Here is a 12,583-nt window from a genome sequence, read left to right as displayed (position 1 = left end):
TATCCCCCAGCCTCCGGGCTTTATTTTTGAGCTGAATTTCTGAACTTACGCCGTAGCCCTTTTTTGTGAATAGAAAAGGGACTATTCATTAAAATTTTTAACTTTTGAATATAAATCGGGAGAAAATTTAATTGTCAAGCGGTGAGAACATAAGCGTGATTTTGGTGCACATCAGCAATTCTCAATCAGAATTCGAGATTCTCGGGCTTAAACATGAAAATCCGACGCATTTCTTGACCATAATTCGAAATTTCGAGATTTCTGGGTTTAAAAACTATCTAGGACCTATTTCTATGGCAAAACTCGGTCTTTCTGTGGACTTCCCCCGCACAAAAATAGGACAGCCACGAAAATGTGAGAACAAATATCGCCCTGCGATTCCAGACTGTGCTCTGGAAAAAGTATCAGCCTTTAAAACGTATGAAGAATGTGCCTTTGTAAAACAAATTCCATTACACGGGATAAATCTTTGTATTAAAGACGTGTAATCAAAAACCAAAACATCAAATCGCAATTCCTGATTCTGATATTTCAGAAACAATTGCAAAGAACAAAAAATTCTAACCTCTTTCCAAATTTAATTACAACTCCCTCTCAAATTAAACCTACATTTTTTTTTTCCGAGGGAACAAAATCTGTAAAATCAACCCAGATTTCAATGGTTACATTTTCTGGGTTTTTGCCAAATATCTGCACAAAATAGTCATGCTGTTCAGCGAAAGAAAAAGAACTTCTCCCTTTGAGCCTGCTTCATCTGTAATCACACGACATATGTCGGTGAAGTGTACGAGTCTAAACCTCCACAACGGTGGATTTCAAAACCACTTCCTTTGCCTGTACAAAGTCGAGGTTTTTTGTACTTAATTCCCTGCTCTTCCTCCTCGATGTGATGGTCTTGTATTGAAGAAGCGGAGTACCAATTATCCTCAGTATAATCATCTTCATTATCATCATCAAACCACTCATATTCTCCATCATGCCAGAAGTCACTAATCTCACATAAGGGGTGCTGTTTTTGCATTGTGAAATCTTTCTCTGAAGTGGGTTCTGGCTGTTCAATGTCCACACTGGAAAACCAGTTCTCATTCACCATTTTTGTGAACATTTCCTGAAGATCTTCAAATGTGTCTTCTTTGTTGTCCTGCACTCCACGAGATGAATAATCTTGTCAGACATTTAGGGCAAAAAGGAACTGAAACTACCCTGATGAAACCTTAATAATAATTGGATGTTTGCTGGGATGAACAATGAGAGTATTTTCCACTCCCTCAATATTTGGAGTCCACTTTCAAATAAAACTTATTATACAGCTCTTCCTAATCATGGATTCGGAACAATTCTGATACATCTGAGATTTTGAAATATTCTCAAATGTTAATCCCAGAAAACCGAAAAAAAAACGAAAAAGAAGCAAAAAGCTGCAAACGACAGCTCACGGGAAGGACTTAAGCAGTGAGATTAAAAACCTGTCATGTTTATCGTAGACAGACCATAGTAACAAAAAGATGGAGAGATCTCTCACCTGAGTCTTCGTATCAGCCATCATTGTTGCCATCTCATCAAGAAAATCAGAGAAACCCTGAAAATCAGAAGATTTGATGTTTAGAAATGGTTTTAAAAAATTATGTTCTTGGAAATTAAAAAAAAAACATTATGACGTATGATTTTCTTTCATTTTAGGTGTCTCAAAGCAGAGATCAGACCAAAAGAACAATCTTTTTGTTTGTGAGCAGAGATTGCATATTGTGTATTGCAGACATGAGACTATTGAATACTGCCAAGATTGAGAGTTCCTTTATTTTGGACTATTAAAAAAACTAGGGTTCATAGTCCCACAACCTAAAAATGCCATGATTTAGATTTATCTGCTATTGCTCTCCAACCATGACTATTCTTTTAGATAATCTATCTAAATAGCAATCAAAGCTGATCCTCACCCATCTTTGATTAAGGTTCCCACAGGAAGGTTCAGCCTCATCGATTTGAGGGTTTTTCTACTCAAATTCAACGAAGATAACAAGGCTGAATTTTTAAGGGTGTTTGGGTAATACTTCACCACTGATAAATCTCAAGTTCTACCCAAAACACTAATCTGATTTTGGTTACAAGGGGATAGTTTTCGATCTTATGGGCCTGTGGTAACTATTTGGAGAGCAATATGGCGCCCACTAGAAATTTAGATTTGAATATAGGGCTATAGCCTATGTTCATGACAAGATTCCAAATATTCCTGAATCCTCGTAATAGATTTTTCTTCCATCTCTTAAGACCCTCTATCCCATAACAATAAATCCTGAAATTTCTTCATCAAACCACACCCTAAGATCCTGAAATCCCTCCATAGAACCTCATCCTAACAAGATACTGAAAATTCCTCCATTAAACCACATCCTAATAAGATACTGAAATTTCTCCATTAAGCCTCATCCTACCCCCAATCTACATATTAACTGTCTTCAGTTTTAGCTTCAAATATCAACAAATACAAATCGTGGCCTATTATAACAGAGGGCTGACTATCAGCTTTCAATGATCTAGATTAAGCCTAGCAAGTTTAGATCACCCTGTTATTTCTCTTTTGCTTGACATGCTCAGTTATTTCCCAAACAGATTGAGCTAGAATTAAACTTCAAATGTCAACCAACAATAGTCAAGATTTGTGGGAACAGGGGACTAGCTCTAAGCCTTCGAAAATCAATATGAGATATTAGGGTTAGAATCTCTATTTTTCTCCTTTTCTTGGTGCACAATGACAAATTAACCATGGCTACATAGCTCTCTTATTTCTAAACATCAAAAACTTCCCAGCAGGGTAAACTCCATAGCTCTTATTTTCTAAAGATTCAGCAATTCCATAGCCCTTATTTCTAAACATTTGAATCTTTCTAACATGGTATGCTCCACAGCTTTATCTTTAAACATTTGAAATGAAACTCTAACAGGACAGGGTCGAATGATGGTAGCACATACCCATGGAAAGGCGACCTAAATAGAACTGAATCGTACTTCAACAAGGAAATGAATTTTAAAAATACAGAAAGGGCAGAAACTCACATTCATATCATCATCATCATCATAGACGCCAGCATCATACATTGCTCTCTTGGTATCATCTGATAAAACTGCAGATTTACAAAAAATAAAAACCGTTCAAAAATCCACCCAATCTTGAAAGGCTAAGTTAACCAGATTACCCTAACCAGAATGTTCTTAATCACCTGAATATGCTTGTTGAATCTGCTGGAACCTTGCCTTCGCCTCCTCTGCATGAGAAGGGTCTTTACTCCATTTATCAGGATGCCATTTCTGTTCAAAACAACAAAAAACCACAAAGAAAGAAACCAAAAACATCAAAAGATCATCCACCAAACAAATCTAGCATCCCACCCAAAATTCAGCTTCAATCACAAAACCATTCATCACAAAATGCTGTCATAAATACCAGATATCACAATTTGATTCATCATAAATACCAGAGAACACAATTTGATTCATCATACAAATACACACCCTTGCCAATTTTCTGTAAGCGCTCCGGATTTGAGCCTCAGAGCAATCCTTGCTAACACCAAGAACTTCATAGAACGAAGAGCCAAAACCCCCTTCCAGGGCCATTGCAAGCTAAACCTAAGAAAATCCCCCACCAATCTCCTGGCAGCAATAAAGACCCAAATCCGGATATACAAAATTCCAAACTACAAAGCTGAATATAAAATACCCAAATCAATCAGATCAAATCTCAATAGAAAAAATATCTGAATCTCATTCCAGCTACCTCCCAAATCAGATACGTCCTCTAAATTTATATTGTCACTGTTCTTCACGAAGTTTTAGATGTATCTGAACCTTTCCCCAGCCACGCATGTCCTCTAGATAAAACTAGAACTTCAGACGCTCAGGAAAGAAAAATGTGAACTTTTGGTTTCTTCCTTCATTTATATAGAAGTGTGCATTCATGAAAATATCTTGTGCCACCATGGTCATTTAAAGGACGGGGTAACTGCATTCTTCTTAGAAAGATCGAGATAATCTAGAGAGTGCGGGACCCATTGTGGTAGACACGTAGGAAGAGAGATGAAGATATTTTTGGGGGTGAAGTTTAATTGGGACACATAAACATATGCTGACCGACCACGTCTGAATGAAAGAGGATTCTAGAAAATTACAAAGAATGGAAGTTGCCTTTCATCGTCTTTCTAAATTCCTTGTATTTTATCTTTTGCGTGTTTGCCGCCATTCGCTCAAAAGATATTTTGGATTCTTTGCAGTCAATGAATCATCTTTTGTCCCCACTCTTCTGTTCTAGATTGTTTTTGGGCATTTTCAATGAGAATCACAATTGTTTGAGATCATATATTGATGATATTGACCCGCCTTGATTTATACTAACTTAGTTGAAGCTCATTTATTTATTTATTATTTATTTTACATATATTATAATGCAAGATACTATTGTATTTCTTCAATGCATAGAGGCAATTATTATTAGTTCAGGAATATTATTGCATCATTAGATACAATAAAAAACTATAAAATATGTTAGTTTAACAAGGACGTCTAGTTCCTGCTGTCGTGTATTTTGAAGTGAAGCTTATAGTGTTGGAGTGAAATAACTTATTCATTTTGCTAATTATTATTGTTTGATTTGCTTGTATTTGTTTGATTTGACTAAGTAAATGAAGCACTAAAAAGGTAGAATTAAATTTTCCTACAACAAAATACAATAGTTAATTCTTAATATTTTTTAAACCTAATTTAAAAACATGAATCATCTGATTTTTTATTGGTTAGAGCAGTGAAGAGAATCAAATTTCTTGAAAACAATTTTGAAGGTCTTAATTCTAGATAAACCTTGGACAACTTGAGAGTTGAATAAAAATTTATAAATCAATAGAATAATTAAGAAGATATTTTAATTGTTTGATTTGTTTGTGTTTGTTTTATTTGACTAAGTAAATGAAGCAATAAGAAGGTGGAATTAAATTTTCCTACAACAAAATACAATAGTTAATTTTTAATATTTTTTTACCTAATTTAAAAACATGAATCTTTTGATTTTTTATTGGTAAGAGCAATGAAAAGAATCAAATTTCTTGAAAATAATTTTGAAGGTCTTAATTCTAGTTTTACCTTGGACAACTTGAGAGTTGAATAAAAATTTACAAATCGATAGAATAATTAAGAAGATATTTTAAGATAATGATTCATTACTATTCTTGTCAATATTTGAGGAGTGCTAGTTATCATAGAAATATTGAAGAAAATATAAATATGCTAAATCTTGTTATCATAATTTGGATACACAATCTTCTATGCATTATCTGAAGATAAAAGTCACCTTTAATTTTTATTTTAAATAACATAATTTGCATTGAAATAATCATAAAAGCATTATCTAAAGTTAAGAAAGAAGCATTTGCATTATATTCATTCACATATGATAGTAGCAAATAGTTGTTTCATGTTTTCATTTACTTCATACCATATAAACTAATTTTATAGGTTCAATGCTATAGAGGGTCACAAAGAAGTGAACCCTGACTAACAATTATAAATATGTCTGAAAATAAGATACATAGTTATAGTCATCTTTGGTATAGTATTCAACCTAAGCTATTAGTAGAATATTGTGTCTAAGCATATCTGCAATATAGCATTTTGGTTTATGACACTTCGGCACACTTTGTAAAAAAGCTTCTTCTAATAAAGTAGTCTATGGTTTTTTTATTCTTCTTTGGCCTGCAATGTCAACAAAAGAATCAAGTTACATATTTGTTATGGATATATGAAACATTTGTGCAATAATTTTTGTTTTTAATGCTTTCTTTAAAGTATTTGTAAGCTTACTTTGTCACTTGTTTGAGTGGTTTGAAGCAAATTGACATGCATAATTGCATTCGCCTGGGTCACTGTGAAAGTTCCTTCAATGCAAAGGTCTCTTAGTATGAATACAACTTTGGATTTTTGCTGGATATATTCGTCATACTTGATGCTCCGGAGTGCTGGGATTAATTGGTCAACCATTGTGTTGTCAATGAAGCATTGGATTGGTTGTTTATTTTCACTAAAAAGCAATGTCTTCAGGTGTAACTTGTGCACATAGTTGACATCTTGCTTAAATCCAATACAATGTGCAATTTCTTCTTGGAGGATTCCATATCCTTCAAATTTGTGTTGGTAGTGTGGGCAAAATGCTCCAAATGGATTGGAGAATGGATTTGCAATCTTTAATTTCCCATTGACCTATTTCAAAGTATAGTCTCTAAGTGTCAATTACATTTAATAGTAACAACTGTTTACATTTTAACAATCATTTTCTATTACCTCTCTATTTTCTACATTATGTCTGTAATGTCCCCATTTTAGCAGTTGACCAAGTGTGTGCGCGTTAGCCTTGTTCTACATGGTCTCGAGGGCTAACGAAGGGTTTAATGGGATCTTGGAGTGTTTTGGCCTAGTCATTTCCAGTTTGGGCCAAAATGAAGTTGATTTACTTAGTTTCAGGCATACTTACTATTTTTAGTAAGTCGGCAGGACACAGTGCAGGTCAATTTTGGTGATTGGACTCGATACTCCTCGGTGAGAGCTTTCCGATGAGCTATCACTCGCATTATTCGGAGTCCGATTGCTAATACATTTTAATGCCTGAAGTTTTATTAAAGTAACGTCTAATTTAATTGTAAAATATTAAAGTGTTACTTTAATATATATTTTATGGTGATGTGTACCCAAGGGAGACATAAGGGGTATTTTAATATATGTTTTATATTACACATCTTTTATCCCACATTGCCCATATGAGTTGAGGGGACCCGTGGGAATAGAATAAAAGGAAGCATTTGTGGCTTCATTAGACAGGTTGAATATGAGAAGAAATTGGTGTGTGAGTTGCAGCTTTGTTCTTGGCATTTGAGGACGTCTATCCTCTCTTGTAACATTCTAGACGTCATTCCCTTGGGGTTTGGCCTTTGGAATTCTTTCTTATTGGCTTTAGTATCAGGCAGTTTAGTTGCATTTTCGGCTACAGGCAGATTTGATATTTTGCTCATATCTTCTTCACTACTTGTCTGACGCTTATGCCGCTTGGAGGGAATGGTATTATGAAGGTAGTGGACTGATTGGAGGACAAAGTATTGTAGCAGCAAGTTCGTAAGCATGGGATGGAGTATTATGACAATATTGCTGAAGTAATTAGTGAGTTGATAAATCTGCCATGTATTTGGTTTTATGAATTCTGAAAATAACATTTTATTAGCAGTAGTTCATTTCCACTTTGCATATTGTTGTAGTTTCTCTCTTGTTTATGTTGTATGATACCAATTCCATGCACGAAACACAACAAACAAATAAACGTTTGATTTCCAGAGTTATAAGGGGTTTTAAGAGGTTGCATGCAAACTGTTTGACATAATTCCTTTCAGCAATTTGGTTTAGTTTTTGGGGACATCCAGGGGTGCCCATTACAATGTCATGTAATATTTGCAATGTCATTTTGTCATTTAACTTGCAAATAAATGTGGATAGGCCTGTACAAAGTGTTTGTTTTCTATCAATCCTTGTTACAATGTTTCTAAAAAGCAATGTCGGTGTTTCATTTTAGGCAAGATGTTCTTCTGTTGAGATGTAGTGCCGAATAAAATTTGGATGGATTTCCAACTGCATAAAATATACAGGCACACTTTAAAATATTGAATGGAATATTTGCATAATAAATGCTCCACTAATTTGAAAAAGTATAATTGGAGAAGTAATTGCTATTAATTGTTACCTATGCTCTATCTTCCTCAGAATGACCATCCTTTATTTCTAGAATGTTGAGGTTGCCTTGCTTTTGTGCTGCAACGACCAATGCACCTATTGTTCCAATAGGGTAGTTGTTTGTGCTATTCAACAGGTTCCTTATTGTAGTGCTAGGGATGAAATTGTAGTTGTTGCATATGTATTGATTGTTTCAACAGTGCTTGTTTTGTTTAGGACAAGAATGCAATCACAATCACCTCTATCATAGTCTGATTTTGATTGAATATCAAATTCACTTATAGAAACACCCATGCTTGGGATTATTTTGTCCTCATATTGGTGAACTAAGTTTTCATTGACACTCGCTGTTACTATCACCTTTGCTTTAAGATCTATCAGGTATGCTCGTAGCACTTCTCGTGTTTTGTTCACTTTGTCAAAGTTGACTTTGTAGACAACTAAGACATCTCCTTCAAATTTGTTGCCTCATTTTCTTGCATTCAAGTCTTCTATAGAAATGCAGCCATCAATTTTCACTTTTGTCCTGCATTGACATGTATGTTAGTGCATTTTGCATGTGAATATGAAACTGGAAAATTGCTGAAAGAAATCAGAGGTTACCTTTTTGTAGATTGCTCTTGCCTCATTTGTGTAGCCTTTCCTATTCTTTTGTTTGCGTCCATTGATTCCTGTGCATAAATTGTGGGTAGGAGAAATTGGCTTAGTGCAACAAATTCTTTGTTAGCATGCAAATATTTTGTAATTTGTATAATGTGGTTATTGAATTTTAAAGTTTCATGTTAATACAGTAATTAGTAAAATATTTTGTCTTAAATTATTTGCCATGGAATATTCTAAATTATTTGCCATGGAATATTCTAAATTGTTTTTATTTTAAACATTGTAATATTGTGTATTTTGTTTGTTGTAGTATATTGTTTTTTTGGCAGCAGGAAATGGGAAAAGGAATTGTTATGTTGTCTAGCTATGTGAACTTGATGTGATTATATGGAGTAGGTAGTTGTTGGTGCTAAATGTATTTGAAGAAATGTAGGGTATTGTTGGATGAATTTCAATATCTTTTCTAAATTTGGCTTGTTTTTAACATCTCTTGCAATGAGTTTCCTTCCTTTAAGTTGACCTTTTCTTATTCTAACCCACATCATGAACAATACTTGATGTATTAGTATCTTGATTGCTTTGAAGAAAAGATTTTTTGTATGGAGTGCAAAATTACAGTGATAGTTTAGGACTTCCCATTGTACCACTTTTTGATAACTTAATTTTTCTAAGACATGACTATTGCGTGGTTCTCCAAAAAACAATGTAAGAAAATTCATTTCCTTTGCATGTTTATCTTTGAATATTCTTATTGGATGAGATTCTTTAGCAAGTGCCATTTCAATAATTTTTCCATCCATGTTTCATATGCTTCTTGAATTTGTAAATCCATGTATCAATGTCTCTGATGGGTTAGCATTGTTGCTATCACTTTCTGAATAGAAATCAAATGACATAGATTCGCTTAATGTTTTATCTTGTTGCTTTTCCTCCAGTAATTGCAACCATGCATCATTGATTTGAACATTTTTTGATCTATACAATGTTGTGTCTACCAATTCATGAAGAGCTGGCATAATAAGATTAGGTCTTACCATTCCTTTTTGAAAGACACTTTTATATTCAAGTCATCTCTTAAGAGAGACTGCAACAGTTGATGTGTTATTCAATGATAGGGGCAAAGTGTTCTGCACAATGTTCAAATTGATAGGCAAATTTATGATAGATCTGATTAGACCCATTTGTGATCTTTTGTGTCCTAGTTCCCATATTTGAGAAAAAGCAATTCTCAAGGACACCAGTCTTTCCTCTAGTTGACTCAGACATTTTACCTGTCGTAAAGGATTATTTGTTCCAATGTTTTCTGGTGTTGCAAAATTTGGAAGCGTTGACTGTTTGAGAGATTTGTCACATATTTTGCATATGTTTGCATTGTCATTTGGGTAATTACATTGGGTCAACATTTTGTATATATCTTTTTCCTTTGGTCTTACATGTTTGATATTTGTTTTGAAATGCAAAGTGTGACAAATTGGGTAGGTATATTTCAAAGTGTCTTGTATTTCAAGTTCATATATTTCTATTGCTGTCTTCTTTGATCTTCTTTGCTTTCTTTTAAAGTTGTTAGTTGTTGGTGATAAAGGATTATTGTTCACGACTATTCAAACTAGCTTTATTGCATACTAGACTACCTTCATTTCTTATCATTTTAGATCTAATGATTTTTTTAATGTTTTTGAGAGATTGTGGAATGATTTCCTTAGCATAATATATATTTTGTTGCTCTTTATTGTTTTTAGCACCTCCTTGCATTTCTCGTTCTCTAATATTATGATTTTTCAATGTGTCCATATTCTTACTAGGCAATTCTCTAAACTTATGAAAATTGATTGTATGGTTTATGCGTTGGACCAGTTGCAATTGTAAAAGAGGTTCAAAATGGCCACTTTGAGGATTTGTATCATGAAGTAGTATACAATATGGTCTTGTGTTCAATGTTTTATTGAAGTCTATGTATTGCTTTCTCATTTTTAGTGAAAAGATATAGATACGGATATTTAACCACTTAGAAAGCCAGTGAATGCAAAATATGTCTCCCCATAAACCAGTTTCCTTACTATTGTTTACTTCTTTTGCAAACAGACGCATTTGTCGCAAGTAAGTGTTCTTGTCATTTACACTATGAAGGTCTTTGATGAGAAGAGGATGCAACTCGTGATTGTATGCATGTAATGCTTCCGGATCTACTTTTGCAAGGCACATTGAAAAATAGTCTATTGTACCATTTTGTAGCTCTTTGGAAGTTTTTGTAAAGTCAAGTAAGTATTCAATAGAGTCAAACAAGCAATCACCAACATTATATTTGAATTTTTGTAATCTACAAAGTCATTAGTTTGCCAACTCTATATCAATGTTGCATGATCAATTTTTATCAGTCATCTTGACAATGTGAACATTTGATCATGAGAAGTTGCAATTGACGAATGTTTGTTGGTAAAGTGCACTTGTACTTAATGCATTTAAGACATAGTAACTTCTAACATGTGATAATGATCTTCATAGGAAGTGGAATGAATGCATTTTGTGAAAGCAGTCAGCTTCTCTATGAATTTTTGACACCTTGGTTAATTTTTGGTTGTAATGTCTTACCCTATGCATCAAACACAAATAATTTGTTAGTTTTGTTTAATTACACTTTTTAACTTTGTCACCAATAATTTTTTTTACATTCTTCCAACATATAAAGAAGACTATTTAGATGTTCATATTTTAAGAGATATTAGAAAAAATTGAAAGAAAACATTTCTTACTAATTGAGAATACTTAATAATTTATGTTTCCCACATTTCAATATGTATTACTCATAATGTATCCTAATATAATTAAAATTCTAGATTTTGACACCAAGGTTCTACATAGTTGGGAAAAGGGAAATTGTTTTACAAGATATCATTCATACTATACTTTTTGTAATGAGTAACATATAAATATATTTGTGCAAGCATTACAATACAGCTATAGAAACTCAATATAGAGAATTGAATACAATGCTTGAAGATTTTTGCTTATGTGTGCAAGCATCTTCAACATTATTCTCTATGTGTAGAAACCTTTATATGTTCAGAAACATCTTATAGTGTATGCACAGATCCAGGTATATCTTTGAGGAGTGTGCTCTCTATATTATTTATCATATCGTCAATTTCAGATAACTTGCACTTTAGAATAGCAATTTCCAAAATTATCTTGTCATTAATTGACAAATGTTTCTTATCAACATTATTTGTTGGGAGAAGAGTTCCATATGCTATGCAGCTTATATTTTGTTCTGTTGCATTGGTAAAACTACTTTTATAGTCCATTGTTTCATTCATACTATGGAAACTCATATAATAGGTGCTTGAATCTAATTCTTTGGGTACACTTTTTGGGTTCCATGAGAGGATTGGTTTTATGTTGCAGCTATTCATGTTGTCATACCCTACAATATCTGAAAAAATACAATAAGATATCCTTCATATTCAAATGTATTTCAACAAAGTTTATTTATGCAAATTATTCTAATTACTTGACTAGACTATCTTATGTTCTCCATTGACTATGATTAGAAAATGCACAAAAAATCATAAAAGGAAATACCATTCTCTTGTTGTAGTCCTTTATATTGAAAGCGTTCAAATTTCAAAATTTCAATAGCAATTTGCAATAAGTCTGAACTTCCAACATTGGAATTGTACGTTTAGGTCAATTTCCTTTGAAAGCTTGAATGCACATTGGAACTATTGTCCAATTTGTATACATCGTTGATGCTATCATTTCCAACAGAGTTATGGGCAACTATGTTTGCTAGTAATCCTGATGATGTATGTGTACATGGTGGGAGATAACTAGTTCCATATTGGTTAGGAAAAATTGTTGATGATTGACAATCTTTACTCTATTGCACTGCATCGAAATTATAATTTGTAAGAGTCATTACACAATGCACATTAGGTACTACTATGCTATCAAATGTGATGTCATCTAAGGATGGTTTTTGTGATAGTATGCCATCTTGTATATTAGACGATGTTGCATAATGAGGCTTTATGTTTTCCTCTTCATGGGTTGCGGTCTAGTAGATTAGATTTTTTGTTATCAGTGGCTTAATATGCACTAATGCATCATTGGTTTCTATCGCAATTTTCTTGTAGCAGTCCACATAGTCTGTTACTCCTCTCATAGAGAGTGCTACTTTATCGTATGCATTTGTAGCTTCTTCTAGTGATTCAAATGTTCCAAG

The 12,583-nt window shown here is 33.4% G+C and overlaps 1 protein-coding gene across 1 annotated transcript; it reads right to left on the bottom strand.

Moving 5' to 3' along the window:
* Positions 1-434: 434 nt before the first annotated feature.
* LOC149571420 (uncharacterized) lies at positions 435-3,912 on the bottom strand. Its single transcript, XM_089812941.1, has 5 exons — positions 3,511-3,912; positions 3,219-3,306; positions 3,055-3,122; positions 1,523-1,579; positions 435-1,141 (listed from the first exon to the last, which is right to left on the bottom strand). Exons 1-5 carry the CDS (start codon positions 3,613-3,615, stop codon positions 761-763), a joined length of 699 nt encoding a protein of 232 aa, XP_089669067.1. The 5' UTR covers positions 3,616-3,912; the 3' UTR covers positions 435-760.
* Positions 3,913-12,583: the final 8,671 nt, after the last annotated feature.

This window comes from Cupressus sempervirens, chromosome 2 (genome assembly GCF_028749045.1).
Source record: "Cupressus sempervirens isolate cs-2001-9-10 chromosome 2, ASM2874904v1, whole genome shotgun sequence".
In the NCBI taxonomy this organism is placed as follows: Eukaryota; Viridiplantae; Streptophyta; class Pinopsida; order Cupressales; family Cupressaceae; genus Cupressus; species Cupressus sempervirens.
Note: the sequence above shows the minus strand (reverse complement) of the source record. Positions and strands in the feature narration are given on the sequence as shown.